The sequence below is a fragment of the Neofelis nebulosa genome, chromosome 7 (genome assembly GCF_028018385.1).
Source record: "Neofelis nebulosa isolate mNeoNeb1 chromosome 7, mNeoNeb1.pri, whole genome shotgun sequence".
NCBI lineage: Eukaryota > Metazoa > Chordata > Mammalia > Carnivora > Felidae > Neofelis > Neofelis nebulosa.
The window spans coordinates 40,085,751-40,104,900 of record NC_080788.1 but is presented as its reverse complement, the minus strand read 5'-3'; the positions used below and the strand labels follow the sequence as shown (position 1 = coordinate 40,104,900).

The following is a 19,150-nucleotide window of genomic DNA, read 5'->3' as shown; positions in this document are numbered from 1 at the left end:
ATTTATTTATTTATTTATTTTTTAACGTTTATTTATTTTTGAGACAGAGAGAGACAGAGCATGAACGGGGGAGGGGCAGAGAGAGAGGGAGACACAGAATCGGAAGCAGGCTCCAGGCTCTGAGCCATCAGCCCAGAGCCCGACGCGGGGCTCGAACCCACGGACCATGAGATCGTGACCTGAGCTGAAGTCGGACGCTTAACCAATTGAGCCACCCAGGCGCCCCTGGATTGTACATTTTAAATCGGTAAATTTCATGGTATATGAATTCTATCTCAATAAAGCTATTATGGGAAAAAGAAGCCCTAAGTTCTGTATCATATCCTAAGTAGAGCACTAATTTACCCCAAGATCCTTGTTTGATGCACACAGATTTAAGCATCCACCTACAATGATCATTACAACTGATGCTCAAAAGCCACCCTTTTCTAGTACTTTTTAAATGATTAAAATTTTTACGGTCAGGAAAAAACACTAGTTTTCTGGTACTTTACTGTAGAAGTTTGAAACTTTCAAAAGAAAAAAAAAAAGTTTATTTAACAGAAAGAAATTCCACCAAGATGAAAGTGCTGGGAACCTGCAGGACAAAGGAACACTCAAATGGTATAAGGAACACAGAAAGACAACACAGGATTCTAATCATGCCCCTATTTTTCTAAAGCTGCCACATATCTATTAATGAATGAATTGAACGGTGAACTTCAAAATCTACAAGACATATTATTTGGATCAATAATAACAATTCTTAAAAAAAAGAAAAAAAAAACTTACCCCAGATCTGTAAGTGGAGGCTTATCTCTTCCTCTTCTGTAGCAAAGGTAAATCTGTGGCCCGACAAGACTTCCATTATTGAGATCAGCTGACAATCCAGTTGGAGTAACATCAATACAGATATAATCCCGTGGCACTTCCTCCCCAAGAGATTTAATAATAACGGCAACATCTGTAATAGGTTCTTTTGGTTTAGCTACTTTATGACAGGCATCATTGAAGTGAATTTCTTCTTCCAGAGGCTTTGAAACATCAGTTAATCCAGCTACAACAAAGTAGTCAGCAACACGAGGCCCCTTATCTTCAATCATCTTCCATTACAGAAGGTTACATCTAAAAAGAAAGTGAAAGACTAACATTCTCCTCTAATAAATTAAATAAATAGAAGTGGTTTGTGCGTAAATAAAAATGAAAATCTATAAAAAGAACACCACTTCCCTGATAAACACAGTACTGTTATTACACATTTCATTTTAATATGTAAAATGTGTGGCCTCTTTAAGAAATAGGAATGGATTTAGCACTATTTTCTGAATATAAGAATTTCTGAATACATGAATTTCCATTTTTAACAACGTGGAAGCTTGGATTACCTAAGTAGACAGCACAAACAACAACAAAACACATCTTGTAAATGCACAGACTAACCTGTAAAAATGAAATCCCCAGGGCCTCAAAACACTGAGAAAACCAAAGACCAGAGTGCAGCATATGAGCTGATAATGGGTGGGGGAAGTTTGCTGATCTCGTCTCATCGGTAATCAGGGGGTTTGTGTTTTAAAAGGCATTACAGGGACCGGAGACAAGGCTTTGGGACCACATAAGATAGGGAATTAGAACTGAAACATCTGCATAAAGACAAGAGCTGCAAAGGGCTATATCCCCCATTAAAGAGTGGATTTAAAAAATCCATCTGCTGGCACAGTGAGATAATACTGGGCCTCAATCTGGGCCCAGCTTTTGGAAGGGAGGAGGTAAAAAGTCTCCTATGTGAATGTATAACAACAGGCCTACTCATACTTGGATATGAAGTTTGACCTTAAGCCATCTCCATTGTCCCAAGAAGCTCCAAACAGATATTAACAATAACTGTGTTCCCAGGCTAGTGGTACCCTGGGGGAAGCAAATACAAAACAGTTCTGGAAGGGAACACCCTCAACCCAGGTTTTCCACAGATAAACCCCAGCTGAAGATGACCTCCTATTCCAAAACTATAAAAACATACAAAGAAAAATCCACCCTGAATGAGTCTCAACAGATACAACAAACAGAGGAACTTCAAATACTACAAGTACTTAGGGCAGAGATGTTAAAAGTTAATACATGCTTATAAAAAATTCAAAGAAAAAATACGCAAAGTAAAATTCCATTATGTGTTTGCAAACACTTTATAGCAAAATCTCCTTCAGGTGTCAATTAAACCTTATTTGTTTCTTTAGGAGAATATGCCCCCCCCCCCCCCAGAGTGCTGTCATTGCTTATGTAACAGTTATAAGAAAAAAGTTTAATATATAGAGCAGATATTTTCCAACACACATCTCATGTTAAACTTAGTTTCAATAAATGCAAAGAAAGGATTCCGTTTTCAAATAAATTAGGTATATACACTTCATGCCTCTTTCATATATTTATAATAAAATATATAAAAATATTTATGTCTCAACAGTACTTTGAAAAAGGTACCTGTTAACTTTGCTTAGCCCAGGATTTCCCAAGTCTATTTGAACAACTGGTGAACTCTATTTTCCCACTTAAAAACTAGAAAAAAACACCCTCAAAACATGCTTTAGAAAATGCTAAATCATTTTCCTTTGTAGACTATAAAATAACTGAGGGCAAACAATTTTTTATGGGGTAGACTTGTTTATAATATAATTGTCACCATTTTCATCATAATCCCCAAAACCAAATTTCCTATATTGCTAATGCAATGGGTTTTCAGAATTCATGCCACATTTCGTAGAATCTGTATCCATTGCTCAAATATACTCTGTAAATATTCCTACTGTTTGCTTAGAAAACAAACCTAAAGAGGATCAAATGTTCCTACTTCCTTTATATGTATATGACTCCTATGTGGCAATTCCCTTACACATAAGATTTCTGCACAAAATAAAGGGCTTAAACTTTTCAGAAATGGTTCCTAGCCCGACAGTAAAGAGAAAGTAATAACTTGTCTCCTGAGTTAAACACAGAGTAGTCACCGTCAGCTGACTACATGTAACAGGTGCTGCATGAAAAACATGTAGTTTTACCCAATTGATCATCTATCCATTTCTAAAAAGTAGGAGAACAAAAGCGCCTTTTTTTTAAAGCACTTCTGTATTAAACCTTTTTTCTTCATTTCATTACATAGTCTTTGTGTTTTTTAATGGCTGCAATAGTATTTAAAAAAATTTTTTTTTAACGTTTATTTATTTTTGAGAGACAAAGAGACAGAGCATGAGTGGGGGAGGGGCAGAGAGAGAGGAAGACACAGTATCTGAAGCAGGCTCCAGACTGAGCTGTCAGCATAAAGCCTGATGCGGGGCTTGAACTCACAAACTGTGAGATCATGACATGGGCCAAAGTCAGATGCTTAACCGACTGAGCTACCCAGGCGCCCCCGCAGAGTATTTTTTTTTTTTAATGAATAGAACATTATTGAGCTCTTTCTTTATTGTTCATCACTTTTACTTGCTTTGCTAATATTTTTAAATGCTATGATGAATAATCTTGAACATAAACCTATGGCTACAACTTTTTTTTTTTGAGAGAGAGAGAGAGAGAGAGAGAGAGAGAGGGCACATGTGAACAAGAGCAGAGAGAGAGAGAAACCCAGGAGGGGCAGAGAGAGGGAGGAAGAGAGAGAGAGAGAGAGGTGTGGCTCACCCGAAGTGGGGCTCGAGCTCATGAACCTTGAGATCATGACTTGAGCCAATATCAGATGCTTAATGACTGAGCCACCTAAATGCCCTGGCTACAATTCCTAGTATTTCTTCAGAATAAATTTATTGAACTAGAATTTCTAGGTCAAAGGTTACGTAACCAAGCCTCTATGTATGTTTATTTGCTTTTATGTGTGCATGAATTTTAAGCTATAAGCTCATGGTAGATACAAATCTTAAAAATACCTTGGTAAAACACTTTCCTTTCATTATAATGAAGACATTTAAATACTCTCCTTTTCCCTAGACTAATTTCATGTTACTTAAGTTTACTTATTTATTTAAGTAATCTCTACACCCAACGTGGGTCTTGAACTCACGACTCCAAGATCAAGTCGCATGCTCTTCCAGTTGAGCCAGCCAGGCACCCCCCTAACTTCGTATTATTTAAACTAAAGCATATAGTCACTATTGCATACTATATAGTTTTATGTATTTCTATGCAGAAAAAAGGGAAAGAGGATGAAAACAATACCATTATGAAAACATACATGTATTTAATACGTTCTTTTGAAAGCTACTACCTTAACTGTTGGAAATAAAAACAGCTATTATACTAATAAGCAGATATTTGAGAGAAATTTGTATGAAAAATTCATTTTGTTATATCTTTCTGATTCACAAATTTTAATGATTTGATCTCATTTACTGACTACAGTTAACTACTAACAGGGAACAAATTATTGTTCTTCATCAACACATATAAGAAAATAATCAATTTTAAAGTGGCACTAAAATCCTCTTACATTTATTGACAGAGAAGTAAATGATCCCAGTTCTCTTGCCTTGATGTTGTTGTTTTCCATTTATTCATTTGGGGAGAGTGGTTAGGAAGGTAAACAAAATATTTTAAGGCACTGCTGACCAAGTATATAATGCCAAGGACATAGTTGGCGACATTCCAGGTGACTTCTTGCAAGAACTAAATGCCCTTTAATTCACTCAAAAAAAATTCTATAAAGTCTACAATACTGAAAATTCATCTCTAATTTTTATTTTAAATCAAGCGTTATCAAAGTCAGTTTGAGGTTTAGAACCTAGAGGGAAGATATCGTTAAAAATTACAAGGCAAAGAAAATACTGAAAATCTTTAATATAAAAGTGAACAACAGTATTTTCTTAATTTTTATTTATTTTTGAGAGAGAGAGAGAGAAAGAGAGAGAGAGAGAGAGAGACAGAGTATAAGCAGGGGAGGGGCAGAGAGAGAGGGAGACACAGAATCCGAAGCAGGCTCCAGGCTCCAAGCTGTCAGCACAGAGCCCTATGCAGGGCACGAACCCACGAACCATGAGATCATGACCTGAGCCAAAGTTGAACACTTAACTGACAATCTCACAACTGTACTTTCTGACAATTCCATTTAGGCAACAGACTTCCATTGGTGTGTAAAAATTACAATCCTCATGAAAAATACTACATATATATTAAGACAAAATGCCTTGCGTTGCCAAGAACTACCCACAGTTCCTTGGAAAAAGGATTCCTAGTTACACGCAAAACTTGGATTTTTAGTGTAGTGCATGAGAGCAAACCCCCCAAAAAATTCGAGGGTAATAGGTAAGTTTCTTTTCTTTTCTTTTCCCCTGGAAGTAAATGTCTTTGAATGCATTTAAATTGGGGGCCACACAAAATAAGGAGTTGATCCAACAGCTCTGTAAATAATCAGTAATAGAAAATCCCTGACATAACTTTACTCAAGTTGGAATAACGATAATACTATGTCATTAACCAGTCACTGTTTTTTAATTCTTCTTTGTTCAACATGATATAGATAGCTTAAGGAGTTAGCTTATAAAATGTTTACAGCCATCTTCTTAAAATTTCAGATACCTGCTCAGCTAGTATTTCACTTCAAAGTACATTTATTTTCTTTAAGAATCGCAAACAAGAAGGATGTGCTCTCTATTCCTAAAAGGTTTATGAGAACTAAATTAAGAAATCATTATAAGAATGTTCTTACCCATTCAGCAACTAATGGAGACTGGTTTATTTTTCTCCCTTTATTATTTTTTAATGCTTATTTATTTTTGAGAGAGAAAGAGTGCAAGTGGGGGAGGGACAGAGAGAACGAGACACAGAATCTGAAGCAGGCTCCAGGCTCCGAGCTGTCAGCACAGGGCTCAAACTCACGGAGCTCGAAGTCAGACGCTTAACCAACTGAGCCACCCAGATGCCCCTGTTCTTCTTCTCACTTTAAGTATCTGCCCAATCAATTCAGAGTCTTTTGTATTTCTTCTATCACTCCAGTAGGTCAAAGTAGTTAAGCATTTGCTACCTAGGCTAACTTTAAGGACAAGAAAAGAGTGGAAATCAGAGGTAACATTTTTAAGATATATGAAAAACAAAGTTGAGCATAGAAGTTTTGCAAAATTATAAACTATTACTCAAATGGTAAAAGGAACAAAAGTCTCTCAGGGAATGATAAAAAGTCACACGCTCAAGACTTATATATGAAAATGGGCGATAACACAATGGACCAGTTCAACTACCCCTCACTCCAGTTCACTTGAATAAACAAGCTAGAAAAAACTTTCTTTTTTTACAAAGTAATTCCACAGTTAAGAATGTAATCTAGCTCATCCTTTCTTACATTACCAAAACCAGAGACCCTCATTTCCATCCTTTCTAAACTTCATCTCTCATTGTTCTTCCAACCAACTTATCTACTGTCTGACAAATTTAGTTTTGCTCTCTTCCCCTTTCACAAAACACTATTTCCTCTTTGTGGCTGATACATATTCATCATATTTGTTTTTAAACTTAAGTTTATTTGGATTTTCATTTAAACTTTATGAATTGTACAAAATAACCAAAAGGAAAAGAAATTCAACAATTCCATTCACAACAATAAATCTGGTTTATATTTGACAATGTTTCCTAGTTTTCTCTGAGAACAGAAAACTTCCTCTTTTTTGAATGTTTAATTATTTTTGAGAAAGAGAACATGTGTGTGCAAGCAGAGGAGGGGCAGGGAGCGAGGGAGACAGAGGATCTGAAATGAGTTCTGCACTGACACAGTAAGCCTGAAGCGGGGCTCAAACTCACAAACCATGAGATCATGACCTGAGCCGAAGTCAGATGTTCAATCAACTGAGCCACCCAGGTGCCCTCAAAAAACATCCTTCTCATCCTCATGCACAATTACAATATAGGATATCAATATTTATATGGTTATTTAATAAGTATTTTTCTAAACTGCTATAATCTTCATAATTATACTAAGGGGCTATACAATATTCCATCAAATAGAACTATACACTATAACTACTACCACATTTTTACATTCCTGGCTAGTACCTAAAGTATGATAGGCAGGTGCTTAAAAAAAATATTTGTGCAAACTGATGCAGTCATTCTGGAAAACAGCATGAAGGTTCCTAAAAAAATTAAAAACAGAACTACCCTATGACCCAGCAATTGCACTACTAGGTATTTATCCAAAGGATACAGAAATGCTGATTCGAAGGGGCACATGCACCCCAATGTTTATAGCTGCACTATCAACAATAGCCAAATTATGGAAACAGCCCAAATGTCCACTGACTGATGAATGGATAAAGAAGATGTGGTATAGGGGTGCCTGAGTGGCTCAGTCGGTTGAGCGACCGACTTTGGCTCAGGTCATGATCTCACAGTTTGTGAGTTCGAGCCCCGCGTCGGGCTCTGTGCTGACAGCTCAGAGCCTGAAGCCTGCTTCGGATTCTGTGTCTCCCTCTCTCTCTGTCCCTCCCCCACTCATGCTCTGTCTCTCTCTGTCTCAGAAATAAATAAAATAAATTAAAAAAAAAAGATTTTCTCTCTCTCCCTCTGCTCCTCTCCCCGGCTTGCACACTCATACACACTCTCTAAAATAAAAACAATATAAAAAACTAAAAACTAAAAAAATAAATCCCTGAAGCATATTATACTAAATGTAAGGTCTTTTTTCTATAATTCAGAATTAATTTTCTGAACCTCGATACCTTAAATACTGTCTGTAGTTGTTGAATGTAGACCAGACATAGATAACATAGATGATTTGAATCTAGTAACAAATAACCAAAACCATCAGGGCCTTAGGCAAAATTAGAAGTTTCGAGTAAGTGATTCATTAATTCATTCAATGATATTTTCATAAATACTTATTCAGATCTGACACTATTCTAGAAGCTGGTGATAGACAATACTGATGAAAGCAATAGCCTCTGCCTTTAAGGAGTTTCCTGTCTAATTCTACTTTTCACATCTCTTTCTATACTTTTTCTTTCCTTCTTTCTATATTTTTATTCCACCTCTCATTGTCTTTTCTCCTATCACCCTTCCAGATTTCAAGCGCTGGCCTTCAACCTGCCCAAAGTTCTGTACGATCTTCCCCCCAAAAGCCCCATGCATAGACGTGACCCTTACTTCACTGTCCCTTTCCCCCATCTCCTTGAAAACTGGCACTCCTTCAGTATCAGCATTCTATGGAGATTCTGAAAGGAAAGAAACCTTATTTGTATATTTAACAATAGGGTGAGTTTCTTTCTTTCTTTCTTTTTTTTTTAATTTTTTTGAGAGCAAGCACGTACGAGAGGGGGAGAGGGACAGAGGGAGAGAAAGAATCCATACTCAGCGTGGAGCCCAATGTTAAGTCTCGATTCCATGACCCTGGGATCATGACCTAAGCTGAAATCAAGAGTCAGATGTGCAACTGAGCCACCCAGGCATCCCAAACGTGACTTTTTAAAAATAAGCTTTTTAGGGGCACCTGGGTGGCTTAGCCAGTTGAGTGTCTAACTTTGACCCAGGTCATGATCTCATGGTTTGTGAGATCACACCGCATTTGTGAGTTCGAGCTCCGCATCGGGCTCGCTGCTATCAGTGCAAAGACTGCTTCGGATCCTCAATCTCCCTCTCTCTTTGCCCCTTCCCCGCTCATGCTCTCTATCAGAAATAAACATTAAAAAAAAAAAAAAACAAAAAAAAAACCTTTCATAAAATAAAAAAGAAATAAGCATTTTAACCCAAGTTAATGGACTATGCAAGGTAAATTCCTTGAGCAAGGGGGGCTTACTTATTTCCTAATTTGGAGCCACCTTCTCTCTCAATATCTATTCCCAAGCAAAAACCAACACACACACACAAATCAAAACAAAACTAGGTAATTTGAGAGCTCCCTTTTGGACGATCATTAACCTTAGATTTATTGTAACAACAACAAAAAACTTAAGCTGGGAATAGACATTTATTAAGGGGATATTATTAAGGGGAAAGGATCTTATTACTCATCCTAGACTAATCCCTCATTTTAGAGTCAAAGAAACTAAATACCTAGCTAGTTAGAGGCAGACAAGGCAAGAATTCAAGTTCTTTAATACAGTATTCTTTACTTGAGGATGATGCCTCCAATAATGGTCAGTAATAGTGACCCAGGGCACATCATAAGACATCTTACAATAAGGTGTTTTGTTTTTGTTTTTAATTTTTTTAATGTTTATTTTTATTTTTGAGAGACAGAGCATAAGCAGGGAGGGGCAGAGAGAGAGGGAGACACAGAATCCGAAGCAGGTTCCAGGCTTTGAGCTGTTGGCACAGAGCCTGATGCGGGGCTTGAACTCACAAACAATGAGATCATGACCTGAGTCGAAGTCGGACGCTTAACTGACTGAGCCACTCAGGCTCCCCCTGAGGTATTTTGTATCACTTGTTATTCGTCATCATTATGTGGTGAATATATGCCAAATTCTGGGTTTCTTTTAAATATATAATTTATTGTCAAATTGGTTTCCATACAACACCTAGTGCTCACCCCAATAGGTGCCCTCCTGAATGCCCATCGCCCACTTTCCTCTCACCCCCCCCCCCCATCAACCCTCAGTTTGTTCTCAGTATTTAAGAGTCTCTTATGGTTTGCCTCCTTCCCTCTCTGTAACTTTTTTTCCCCCCTTCACCTCCCCCATGGTCTTCTGTTAAGTTTCTCAGGATCCACATATGAGTGAAAACATATGGTATCTGTCTTTCTCTACTGACTTATTTTACTTAGCATAATACTCTCCAGTTCCATCTACGTTGCCACAAATGGCCAGATTTCATTCTTTCTCATTGCCACGTAGTATTCCATTGTTTATATAAACCACATCCTCGTTATCCATTCGTCAGTTGATGGACATTTAGGCTCTTTCCATAATTTGGCTATTGTTGAAAGTGCTACTATAAACATTGGGGTGCAAGTGCCCCTGTGCATCAGCACTCCTGTATCCTTTGGGTAAATTCCTAGCAGTGCTATTGTTAGGTCATACGATAGATCTATTTTTAATTTTTTGAGGAACCTCCACGCTGTTTTCCAGAGCGGCTGCACCAGTTTGCATTCCCACCAATAGGGAGAGAGGGTTCCCATTTCTCCACATCCTCTCCAGCATCTATAGTCTCCTGATTTGTTCATTTTAGCCACTCTGACCAGTGTGAGGTGGTATCTCAGTGTGGTTTTGATTTGTATTTCCCTGATGAGGAGTGACGTTGAGCATCTTTTCATGTGTCTGTTGGCCATCTGGATGTCTTCTTTGGAAAAGTGTCTATTCATGTCTTCTGCCCATTTCTTCACTGGATTATTTGTTTTTCGGGTGTGGAGTTCGGTGAGTTCTTTATAGATTTTGGATACTAGCCCTTTATCCAATATGTCATTTGCAAATATCTTTTCCCATTCTGTCAGTTGCCTTTTAGTTTTGTTGAATGTTTCCTTTGCATTATTGAAGCCTTTTATCTTGATGAGGTCCCAGACCAAATTCTGTTAAGTGACTGGTAAATTAACTATACAGTGTTCAACACAGAAAACAGCTAATAGAAACAAATCAAATGGGGGGAAAAAAAAAACTACTTACACATTACTGAAGGTCTTTCTCTGAAAATGATGCCAAATCTCAATTTGTGAATTCTGCAAGCCTCAGAATTTGAGAAAGACTGTATTGAAAAGAATAAAAATTGAAGTTAAATTAATCCCATTGAAATATTTCCTCCTAAGATGCCCATGGATACTTAAAGTTCTGTTAATAATGATAATTTTCAAAGAAAACTATTGCATATATTATTTGCATATGCTTAAGACCCAATAAGTAATTTTCAAACACCAGCTCTTCCACAAACACCTTTCAGTCAAGAATAGCAACACACTTAAAAACCAAAAAAATCAGATAATGACAGACAGAAAATAAAAGAATAAATAATGACACAAAAGAGTAAATGTATACAGGAGCAAGGAGTATAAGAAAGAAAAAAAATGCCTATTTCTGGGGCATAATGTATAGTATCTCACTCCTACAATAAAATATACATATTTAAGACAATTCATAGACTCAAGTAATTTCCATTAGCAAATTTCAAAGAAGTCAATACTTGAAAGTATTTCCCCTTTATTACAGATTTTTTTTTTTTGGAGAGAGAGAGAGAGTGTGCAGGAGGGGCAGCAAGAGGGAGAGAGAGAAAATCCCAAGTAGGCTCTGCACTGGCAGAGTAGATGCAGGGCTCAAACTCACAAGCTGAGCTGAGATCAAGAGTCAGATGCTTAACCAACTGAGCCAGCCAGGTGCACCTGTTTTCTTAATTTCTATGATAGTTCATTATTAGTGTATGGAAACACAACAGATTTGTTATATTAACTTTATATCTTGCAACTTTACTGAATTCATACTCAGCGTGATATGTCAATGTACTTCCTGCAACTATATATGTTAAATTATCTTTCAGCACAGACGCCTATAAATTGCTATTATTTTTAGTGAAACCTTTTATTTTCAGATAATTATAGATTCACATTCAGTTGAAAGAAATAATAAAGATCTGACATATCTTTCATTCAGTTTCTCCCAATGACAATATCTTACAAAACTATAGTACAATATCACAGCTGGGATACTGCATTGATGAATTCACCTATCTTATTTTGATTTACTCAGTTTTACTTGTATTCATGTGGGTTTATGTGCGTATACATGGTTCTATGTAGTTTTATCACACCCGCAGCTTCATGTATTATCATGCACGGTTAAGACAGAACAGTTCTATCACAAGGATTCCTAGTGTTGACCTTTCATAAGTATGCCCACCTTCCTCCCACTCCCCTCAACCACCATCCCTAACCCCTGTGGAGTCGTATATTTTTTACTGGAGAGCACATATATAGTCTATGAAAGGAAAAGATAATGTCTCCAAAAGCAATACCCCCTTACCAAGTAGGTGCAGAAACAAACCAAAGAAAACATGTAAGTATATATGGTGTGAAAGAGACTTGTTGGTCACATTTACTTAGCCATCTGGAACATTATATTTGAACATAATTATACAAACATAAATGCACAGACATATGAACACACACAAAAATATAAGAAAGAGTGATCTCTACTAACATACAATGAAGACCAATCTTCTTAGTTCTAAGATAAATTTTCCTATTACGGATAAATTCTAGACTAGAATTGAATGGACAATATAAAACAGTGCTACAGGACAACTACAATGGGGATTGCTAGGTGTATAAGAACATAAAAAGGAGACTTTTACTGTGTTCAGGTGCAACCCTGCCCTTCACCCAGATATTAGTTGGAACTAAGTAGCTGGTATTCCCTTGGGAATGTGGATCTGGTCTGGAGAGAACAGGAAGAGACTAGAAATTATTAAGTGTTAAAGTACAGATACCTCTTGTCTCTCCAGACAGACTATAAACAATTCAAAGGCAGGAACCTTGTCTTTTATTTCCTTTGATTCTCTCATATAAATTAAAGTAGTTATAAACACATGATAGGTGTGTAAATATTTATTAAATGAATGAGGTCAGCACAGTAGAAAAAAATGGGAAAGTTAAGACACCACAGAATCATAGGATTTTATAGCCAGGAAAGGTCCTTAGAGATTTAGGTGCAATTCTTCTTTCTGTAACTGAATTGAGACATAAACGTTAAATCACTTGTCCAAGACTAAATACATTAATTTATGACTCAATTCTCATGACTTTTAATTTGGAGTTCTACATCATGCTTCAAGAATGGTAGAGAAGAGGGGCGCCTGGGTGGCGCAGTCGGTTAAGCGTCCGACTTCAGCCAGGTCACGATCTCGGGGTCCGTGAGTTCGAGCCCCGCGTCAGGCTCTGGGCTGATGGCCTGTTTCCGATTCTGTGTCTCCCTCTCTCTCTGCCCCTCCCCCGTTCATGCTCTGTCTCTCTCTGTCCCAAAAATTAAAAAAAAAAAAAAAAAAAAAAAGTTGAAAAAAAGAATGGTAGAGAAGAAAGTAATTCCCTGGGGAGATCTAAGTGTTAACTAGTGAACATGGGCTTTGATGGACAAAAAAAAATTAATAGGTAAGTGGGAGAAGTTAAGCTGGTTGACGAATATATGGCAAACAGCAGGTAAGAAAAGGAACAGTGACCAAAAACATGAGAAAAGGAAGAAAGGTGAACAATGAGATACAGCAAGAAAATAAAAAAGATGAGGAGGGAAAGGTATAAAAAGAATAACAGTTAAAAAGTGCAGAAATGGGAAGGAGAAAAGTAGGAAATGGTTAAAAGGGATGAAGTGGGAGCCTGGCTGGCTCAGTCCACGGAGCATGAGACTCTTGATCTCAGGGTTGTGACTTCAAACCCTACACTGGGTGTAGAGATTACTTAAAAAAATTTTTTTTCAACGTTTTTTATTTATTTTTGGGACAGAGAGAGACAGCATGAACGGGGGAGGGGCAGAGAGAGAGAGGGAGACACAGAATAGGAAGCAGGCTCCAGTCTCCGAGCCATCAGCCCAGAGCCTGACGCGGGGCTCGAACTCACGGACCGCGAGATCGTGACCTGGCTGAAGTCGGACGCTTAACCGACTGCGCCACCCAGGCACCCCAAGATTACTTAAAGATAAAATCTTGGGGCGCCTGGGTGGCGCAGTCGGTCAAGCGGCTGACTTCGGCTCAGGTCATGATCTCACGATCCATGGGTTCGAGCCCTGCGTCGGGCTGTGCTGAAAGCTCAGAGCCTGGAGCCTGTTTTGGATTCTGTGTCTCCCTCTCTCTGACCCTCCCCCATTCATGCTCTGTCTCTCTCTGTCTCAAAAATAAATAAATGTTAAAAAATAAAAATAAAAAATAAAAAAAGATAAAATCTTAAAAAAAAAATAAATAAAGGGATACGGAAATGTTATCTGGAGAATTTGTAATGTTATTTGCATTCTTTTAACATAGAGAAATTACGAAATTTACCACTCCTAGAGTGAAATTAGATTCCATATAAACTAATGGTGACAACAAATACCAACTCCCAATCCTGTACTGAAAATCTGCTCATATTCACCACTGTGTATGAAATGCAAATATATGGTACACACCAGTCTAGAGTGAAAGGGAAGTCTGGTTTTAAATTTTGTCTCTTGCACCATCTTTTTTTTTTTACTTAATTTCCCATATGCATACCACTCCCACATCTCAAAGTTCTTGCTTCCTCTTTAAATTATCATAAGTGTTTTTTAAGCTAGTGTCTGAAGTGAACTGTTGCCTCCATTGGAATATTCCCAAAAGTTTCTCTCAAACAATACAGTATCTGGTTTTCCTTCTCTATTTTCAGAGCCATACACAAGCTACTTGAAACAGTACTCACTGGCATGATTAAAAATACATTTATATAAAACAAGCAATCTAAAATTCAGCTATATAAATATATAATAAAACTGAAATCAATTGAATAAAATATCACTTTTCTTTTAAATTTTAATGTTTATTTTTCAGAGATAGAGAGCACTAGTGGGGGAGGGGCAAAGAGAGAGAGAGACACAGAATTCGAAGCAGGCTCCAGGCTCTGAGCTGTGTGCACAGAGCCCTACGTGAGGCTTGAACTCCTGAACTGTGAGATCATGACCTGAGTGAAAGTCGAATGCTTAACCAACTGAACCACCCAGGTGCCCCCAAAATAATCACTTTTCTTAAAAAGTAGACATGTAAGATTTACAGTTTTGTCATCTGATTAATGTTGAGCATTTCGACTTATTTCATCTTACCACCTATTTAAATATACTTTAAGGGTACCTGGGTGGCTCAGTTGGTTAAGTGTCCGACTTCGGCTCAGGTCATGATCTCATGGTTCATGATTTTGAGCCCCGCATCAGGCTCTCTGCTGTCAGCACGGAGCACACTTTGGACCCGCTGTTCCCCTTCTCTCTGCAATTTCCCCTGCTCATTCTCTCAATCTCTCTCTCTCAATAAATAAATATACTTCAAAAAAATAATAATAAATATACTTTAAACGCCTTTTTAAAAATCCTTTTTTACTTTCCCTCACAAACTATAATAATACATTTAATTGTTAATAACACCTAAAGAGGACTTTTGAGAATTAATACTTGAAAACAACTTTGAGAATTCTGTTATTCTTCTAATTAATAATGATTAATATGATTTGTTAAATTGTAGGACTTACTAGATGATCAATGACTATAACAAACAATTCATACACGAAGAAACCCAAATACTAAAACACATGGAAGAACTGTTAGCCTTGCAAATAATTAAAGAAATTAAACTTTGAGGTATTACATCATATCCAGTAAATTAACAAATATGAATAAAAAACATTAAATCCAGTGCTGATAGTACTGAGAGGGAAATAAACACACTTAAAAATTATTGATGGCACTGAATTAGAATAATTTTTCTGAAAAGTAATCCAGCAAGAACTTAAAACTAATTATACTCTTATCAACTAATTCAATTTTGGTGAAATCATCTCAAGAAAATATTTTAATTTTTTTTAACGTTTATTTATTTTTAAGAGAGAGAGAGAATCTGAAGCAGGCTCCAGGCTCTGAGCTGTCAGCACAGAGCCCAACACGGGGCTCGAACTCACAAACCGCAAGATCATGACCAGAACTGGGGTTGGACGCTTAACCAACTGAGCCACCCAGACGCCCCTCAAGAAAATATTTAAAAAAAAAAAAAAATCAATCTGTTGGCTTGGATTTACAACTGTATGTCTTTAAAGACTCAGAATTTAAAAGGACCTTAAAAATCTTTTGATTCGACCTCATCATTTTGTTGGAGGAAATTAAAGTATAGAAAGGACTTGCCCAAAATAGCACTGCTCCATCAGTAGCAGAGCAGGACCTGAAACTCCTTATCCCAGATCTCTTGATACTGTAGTTGACCCTTGAACAATGCAGGGATTAGGGGTATCAGTGCCCCATGCAGCTGAAAATCTGCATGTAACTTTTGAGTCCCCAAAACTTAACTACTAATAGCCTACTGTTGACCAGAAGCCTTACCAATAACATAAAGTCAATTAACACATATTTTGTATGTTATATGTGTTATATACTATATTCTTAAGATAAGCTAGGGAAAAGAAAATGTTCCTAAGAAAATCATAAGGGAAAATACATTTATAGTGCTGTACTTTAAAAATCTACAATAAATAGACCTGCACAGTTCAAACTGGTGTTCAAGGGTCAACTGCATACATATGCCATGTAGACTATTCCAGAGAAGCCGGAAAAAATGACCCAGAATTGACAAGGGTAAGCAGATCAACTTAGTGAGGCTATATGACACATTGTTCTTTCTAAACATCCTGATGGCCAGAACCAGTCCTAGACAAAGGGTATCTTCTATCCTTTAAAATCCCTTAACAAATTTTCAGTAATCAAACCAACCTCCACGATTTTCCCCTTCTTCTTATTCCCATGAAAATTTATTAGTCCCACTGACTGCTCCCCACTTTTAAATTTATATCACCAACCATGACTTGCCATTGAGACCCAAAATGCCTACTTGATAACTCTACCTGTATATCTAATAGCCAAAACTAAACTATTTCTTTGGTAAAGCTCCATCATCAGACCCAAACACACTTCTCTCACACATGCACACACTTGTACTGTATAAATTCACCAGGAAGGGGATCAATTTGAACATGGAATGTTGCCTATACATATTATCAGTCATAGGAGCTGATATTCTGAAGGTAGTATGAACTCCAGGAAAGAAAAAATAAACACTGCAGGAGTACAAGGGGGGAGGGGGGAGGGGAAAGGCCAAAACCAGAACAACCTGTCCCAGAGGAAACAGAATTTATGGTCCAGACCAAACACATTTCTTAGATAAGCATAACAAACATATTCAGGAAACTAAAGTAGGATATTAGGAAAATAATAATGAATAATGAAGAACCAACTATAGATACTGTGTGTTAAAAATATAATAACTGAAATTATTATATACAAGTTAAATAACAAAATGGATACAGTCAAAAATAAAATCAGTAAGTAGATGATCAAAATGAGGCATTAGGAAGGCGTAATAAATGGAAAAAATATATTACAAAAGTTTCAAAATATGGAGGCTTAAGAGAATGAGAAGACAACCCACAGACGGGGAGAAGTATTTGCAAAAGATATATCTGATATAGGACTGTTATCCAAAATATATAAAGAATCCCCGAAACTCAACAATAAGAAAACGAACCACCTGATTAAAAAATGAGCAAAAGACCTGAATAGACACCTTACCAAAGAAGATATACAGAAGACAAGTAAGCATATGAAAAGACATTCCACATCATATGTCTTAGAAACTCAAAGAAAATAACAATGAGATATCACCGCACCCCTATTAGAATAGCCAAAATCCAGGACACTGACAACACCTAATGATGGCAAAGATGTGGGGAAACAGGAACTCTCATTCACTGCTGGTGGGAATGCAAGATGGTACATACAGTCACTTTGGAAGACAGTTTGGCCGTTTCTTACAAAACTAGGCATAATTTTACCATATGATCCAACAATCACACTTTTAGGCATTTACTCATATGAGCTGAAAACATGTTCACACCAGCTTTATGTGAGTACAAGGGAGGGGGACAACTTGGAAGAACTAAGATATCTGTCAGTAGGTGAACAGGTAAACTGTGGTGCAACCAAACAATGGAATATTACTTCTAAAAAGAAATGAGCTATCAAGCCACTGAAAGGACACAGAAGAACTTTACATGCATATTACTAAGTGAAAAAAAAAATCAATCTGAAAAGGCTACATTACCATATGATTCCAACTATAGGACATTCTGGAAAAGGCAAAATTTGGAAATAGTAAAAAATCGGGGGTTGCCAAGTGGTTAGAGAGGAGGGGTTAACAGGCTAAGCACAGAGGATTTTTAGGGAAGTAAAACTATTCTATATCTGTCACTACATATATATGTCATTATATGTTTGTCAAAATCCACAGAATGTACAACACAAAGAGTGAAGCCTAACGTAAATTTTGGACTTTGGGTGATAATGATATGTCAGTATAGGTTCAGAGATTGTAACAAATGTCCCACTCTGGTGTGGGATGTTGATTGTGGGGGAGGCTGTGTCTGTGTTGGGGGAAGGAGTATGTGGGAACTTTGTACTTTCTGCTCAAATTTGCTGTTAATTTAAAACTGCTCTAAAAATTAACATGTAATTGAAAAGAAAAAAATTAAAGAATTAGTTTTGAACCCCTCCCTTACGAAACGTGGAGGCAACATCGAAATAACAGGTCTTTCAGAAGGTGAGAAAAAAAAAAAAACAAATGGAGGTGAGGAAGTACTTAAAATAATGACCAATAATCAATAAGCCTTAAAAAACTGACAGACAAGAATGAATAAAATATGAATCCAAGGGTAACCACCAGAAGAATAAAAATAGAATACATAACTTTTAAACTGCCACCAAAAATTTTATTTTTCTTTAGAAAATAGTAACAGAGAAAGAAGAAAGGAAAAGAAACTAGGGTAAACAGAAAATACAAAATAAAATGGCGTGAATAAATCCTAACATAATAGTAAAAGACAAAAAAATTTAGCATACTAAAGAAACTCTTAGAAAGCCCTCTTGCAGGTAACATGCCAGGGTTCTTACTGATCCTTGAACAAATCAGGCATGTTCCAGTCTCAGGAGCTTTTCTACCTGCTCTCTGTGTCTGGACTAGCCTTCCCCGATGCCAGCCCAGCCAGCCCATCCTCAGGCTGGGTCACCCTCTCAGTGAGGCTTTCCATGACCACCCTATTTGAAATTTCAACAACCTCCCACATCCAACACCTCATATTCTCTTCCCCTGTTCTGATTTTCTCACCTTATTACTTTTCACTATCAAACATGTACATATACTCACTCATTTTATTATCTCATTGTCACTCCACAAGCCTGTAAGTTCAATGAAGGTAGGAAGTTTTTGGTTTTAGGAATTTTTTGGTTTTAGTCACTGCTCTATAACTCGTATCTAGAACAGTGCCTGAAGAATAGTGTGTGGTCAATATTTGTTGAAGCAATGAACAAACAAATTGAGGTGCCCATAAGTAAAGGAATAATTTTAAAATGTGGCAGATACCATGATTTGAATGCCATGTAGAAGTTAGGAGCAATTAAATAGATGTACACAGCCACACAAATAAATTTTTTTAATTTACTGAAGATAAGAGGAAACAGCAAGGAATATATACCAAAATATCATT

The 19,150-nt window shown here is 37.0% G+C and overlaps 1 protein-coding gene across 10 annotated transcripts in view; it reads right to left on the bottom strand.

The window, feature by feature from the left end:
- DENND4A (DENN domain containing 4A) overlaps positions 1-19,150 on the bottom strand; it is a 144,769-nt gene that overhangs the window by 106,353 nt on the left and 19,266 nt on the right. For all 10 annotated transcript variants that reach the window (XM_058737326.1, XM_058737325.1, XM_058737328.1 and 7 more), the window contains exons 2-3: positions 10,539-10,617; positions 772-1,104 (exon numbers count right to left, since the gene is read on the bottom strand). In XM_058737326.1, the coding sequence (XP_058593309.1) occupies positions 772-1,082 (311 nt within the window). In that variant the 5' untranslated portion in view covers positions 1,083-1,104; positions 10,539-10,617. The remainder of the gene's footprint in view (positions 1-771; positions 1,105-10,538; positions 10,618-19,150) is intronic.